At 42.4% G+C, this 3275-nt stretch overlaps 1 protein-coding gene across 1 annotated transcript; it reads left to right on the forward strand.

Moving 5' to 3' along the window:
- The first annotated feature begins 790 nt into the window (after positions 1 to 790).
- LOC103725393 (E3 ubiquitin-protein ligase RNF168-like) lies at positions 791 to 2232 on the forward strand. Its single transcript, XM_008822737.1, has 2 exons — positions 791 to 836; positions 929 to 2232. The coding sequence occupies exons 1-2, from the start codon at positions 791 to 793 to the stop codon at positions 2230 to 2232; spliced, it is 1350 nt and encodes a 449-aa protein (XP_008820959.1).
- The last annotated feature ends 1043 nt before the right edge of the window (positions 2233 to 3275 follow it).

Consider the following 3275-nt stretch of genomic DNA (forward strand, 5'->3'; position numbering starts at 1 on the left):
CCTTTTATATATAAAAGTTTATATTTAAAAGCTCATATATATGTATGAGTATCTTGCTAGCACTAGTGAAGGTTTCATTTGGGAACAACAGAAGCTTAAAATGATTCCATCTCTTGCCAGGTATCACGAGACACCAAAGTTTTTTTTTGGTTTTTTTTTTTTTTTTTGGTTTTTTTGAGACAGGGTCTCCCTGTAGCCCCAGTTGTCCTGGAACTTACTATGTAGACCAAACTGGCCTTGAACTCACAGGGATCCGCCTGCCTCTTGTCTCCCCAGTGCTGGGATTAAAGGCGTGCACCACCACGCCTGGCGAGACATCAAACTTTTTTTAAAAATCAGTAATATACTCAGAGACTGCACATTGAAGAAATATTTAAACAAAAACTAAGAATTTGCAGTCCCGGCATGGCACCAGTAGACCTGTAATCCCAGAATTTGGTGGGGTTTGTTTGTTTAGGAGACAGGGTCTTGCTTTGTAGCCCCAGCAGGCTTAGAACTGGTTTTGCAGACTAGGCTGGCTTCGAACTCTGAGATCCTCCCCCCTCTGCCTTCTGCCCCTGAACCACCACACCTTGCCTAATTCTAGAATTCTGGGGATTGAAATAAAAGGATCACAAGCCCAAGGTTAAATAGGGTAATATAGCAAGACCCTGTTCATAATCAATACAAATGAATTTCCAACCCTCCTCAGACACATCTAGACAGTTAAGGAGTACTAGGTTAACCGTTTTCATTTGGGGCTTCTAGAAATGTCGAGAGGGGTCTAGAACGTTCTAAGGCAGCAATAATGATGCCCTGCGGCCACCGTAATCAGAAAAGGGGACCACGTAGCGGAAGTGCGTGTGCGTCACTAGGAAGTGAGCGTCGTGCCATGGTAGTGGCGTTAGGTAGGCCTCATTAATTCGTTAAAACGGCCTCGTCCAAACAGACCAAGCCGTCTCTCCAGTAGTGCCACTGCCTCTTAAGGAGTTCCTGATCAAGCCGGTGACTCTGCTCTGCAACCACACCGTGTGTAAATCGTGTTTTACTTCTCTTCTCCCAAAGACAAATTTATGCTGTCCCTTCTGCCGCCAGAGTTCAGCCAGCAGGGACAACTCCGACATAGTCTTTCCCGATACCCAACCATTGCCAGTGTTAAGTAATCCTGGGGAACTGAGGAAAGAATACGAAGAGGAGGTGAGCAAAATGGAGGCCGAGCGCATGGCCGCCGAAACAAAGGAAAAGGGAGCTAGTGAAAAATTCATAAGGAAATTGCTGGCGGAAGAGGCAGAGGTGGAAAAAAAGGCGGAGGAGGAAAAAAAGGCGGAGGAGGAAAAAAAGGCGGAGGAGGAAAAAAAGGCGGAGGAGGAAAAAAAGGCGGAGGAGGAAAAAAAGGAAGAAATATGCAGGCTGGAGGGACAACAGAAAAGGGAGGCAGACACTGAAAAGCAAGACATCAACAGCCCAGTCACCACCGGGTCCCCAAGAAAAAAAAAGTGCAAGCAAAAGCACTGTGAGGACACCGTGCCAAAATGTTTCCTTCCTTGGCCACAAGTCCAGGTGGCTTTCCAGCCTGAAGACGAAGAAGAAGACGAAGAAGACGAAGAAGACGAGGAAACAGCTGAGGAGACCTCCTCCTGTGAAGACAGCTCTCTGGGAGAAGACCTAATTGAAAACCTGCCAGTAGCCTCTGACATGCAATATGACGATGCAGTGCCCTCAGCTGGGCCCTATATGTCATGGTTTTATGACTGCACTATCAAAGAGGGTCATATAGGAGAACCAAGTTGTTCTCATGAAGGCTTATTTATCCCGTTAACTGAAATTAAGCCGGAAGCCTCAGCTAGCAGTTCAAGCAAAGCAGAGAGGGGGAGCCCTGTGTCATATACGACAGAGACAATTGGAGCTGGCACAACTGAGACAGAAGATAAAACGTTTCGCCCACAGAGCAGTAAATCCATTTCCAGAAGAAAACAACCAAAGCCATCTAAAGCAGTCGAGAATCTCTGCTCTTTGAGCCAGAATTCTCTCTCGGATGAAGAGGAACTCGAATTAAGCGTTACCCAAAAGCGTCTGTATTTTCAGAAACGTCAAGAAGAACAGGATAGACTCTTTGCACTACAACTGCAAATGCAGATGGACGAAGAACACAGGTTGGAAATCATGAAAAAAAGATCCCTGGGGCAACACCAGGAGCGCGAAGAAGCAACTCCAGAGTCCTCAGTAAATGAGCCCTCTGAAGACAACCTCTAAAAGGTAAAGTGATAAAGTTTTTAAGGTTTTAAAATTAATCACCTTTTTAAAAGATGCAGTTGAAGCATTTAGTTACTGAAAGATGCCAAATTCTACTAGAGATAATTATAGATGTAAAATGTTCATTTCCTTTTGCCAAGTAATTCAGAGAAAAATATTTTCCAAATGTTTGAGAGGTATACTAAATCATGCATTGGTAGAATGTTTTATGACCTAAAACTGCATTGTAAAGCTGTCTTTCTTATAATAGAATCTATAAATTTGTCATTTAATGTTTATGAAATTGTCATGTTTGATAGGCACACTCACTATCTTCGTTTTTCTAAAACAGGTTCTGTTGAGATACTCCTGGCAGCTGAATTTACAGGACTGCACCACCGCATCAGGCCTCATTCATCATTTGTAAAGGACTTGATGGTTATAGAGAATAGAAATGTGGTTCTATAAAGTTCAGTGAGAAGCAAGGGTTTGTATGCTTTTCAATATTGATAAGTGTTCGATTGTTCTATTGTTAATAAGGGATAAGAAACTAAGTTTGGTAGTTCTTCTGCACATAAAATGCCTTGGAAATACTAGACCTCTTGAAGTCAGTATAAAATGCCTTGGAAATACTAGACCTCTTGAAGTCAATATAAAATGCCTTGGAAATACTAGACCTCTTGAGGTCAATATAAAATGCCTTGAGAATACTAGACCTCTTGAGGTCAATGTCAATATAAAATGCCTTGAGAATACTAGATCTCTTGAGGTCAATATAAAATGCCTTTGAGAATATAGACCTCTTGAGGTCAATATAAAATGCCTTGGAAGTACTAGACCTCTTGAGGTCAATATAAAATGCCTCGAGAATACTAGACCTCTTGAGGTCAATATAAAATGCCTTGGGAATACTAGACCTCTTGAGAGCAACATGAAATGCGTTGGGAGCGATATAAAAGGCCTTGGGAATACTAGACCTCATGAGGTTGTATACCCCCAAACCAAAAATTGCTTGCTACCAAATAAACTTGATAAAAGACTAGAGATATAACTAGAGTCCAGTC

Source organism: Nannospalax galili, unplaced genomic scaffold (assembly GCF_000622305.1).
Source record: "Nannospalax galili isolate Female #2095 unplaced genomic scaffold, S.galili_v1.0 scaffold7, whole genome shotgun sequence".
Taxonomy (NCBI): domain Eukaryota; kingdom Metazoa; phylum Chordata; class Mammalia; order Rodentia; family Spalacidae; genus Nannospalax; species Nannospalax galili.

Bases quoted from the DNA above. Each gene is read 5' to 3' on its own strand.
- LOC103725393 (XM_008822737.1), top strand. From the start codon at position 791: ATGCCCTGCGGCCACCGTAATCAGAAAAGGGGACCACGTAGCGGAA. The intron at 837-928 runs GTGCGTGTGCGT...TCGTCCAAACAG, and splicing joins AAGGGGACCACGTAGCGGAA to ACCAAGCCGTCTCTCCAGTA.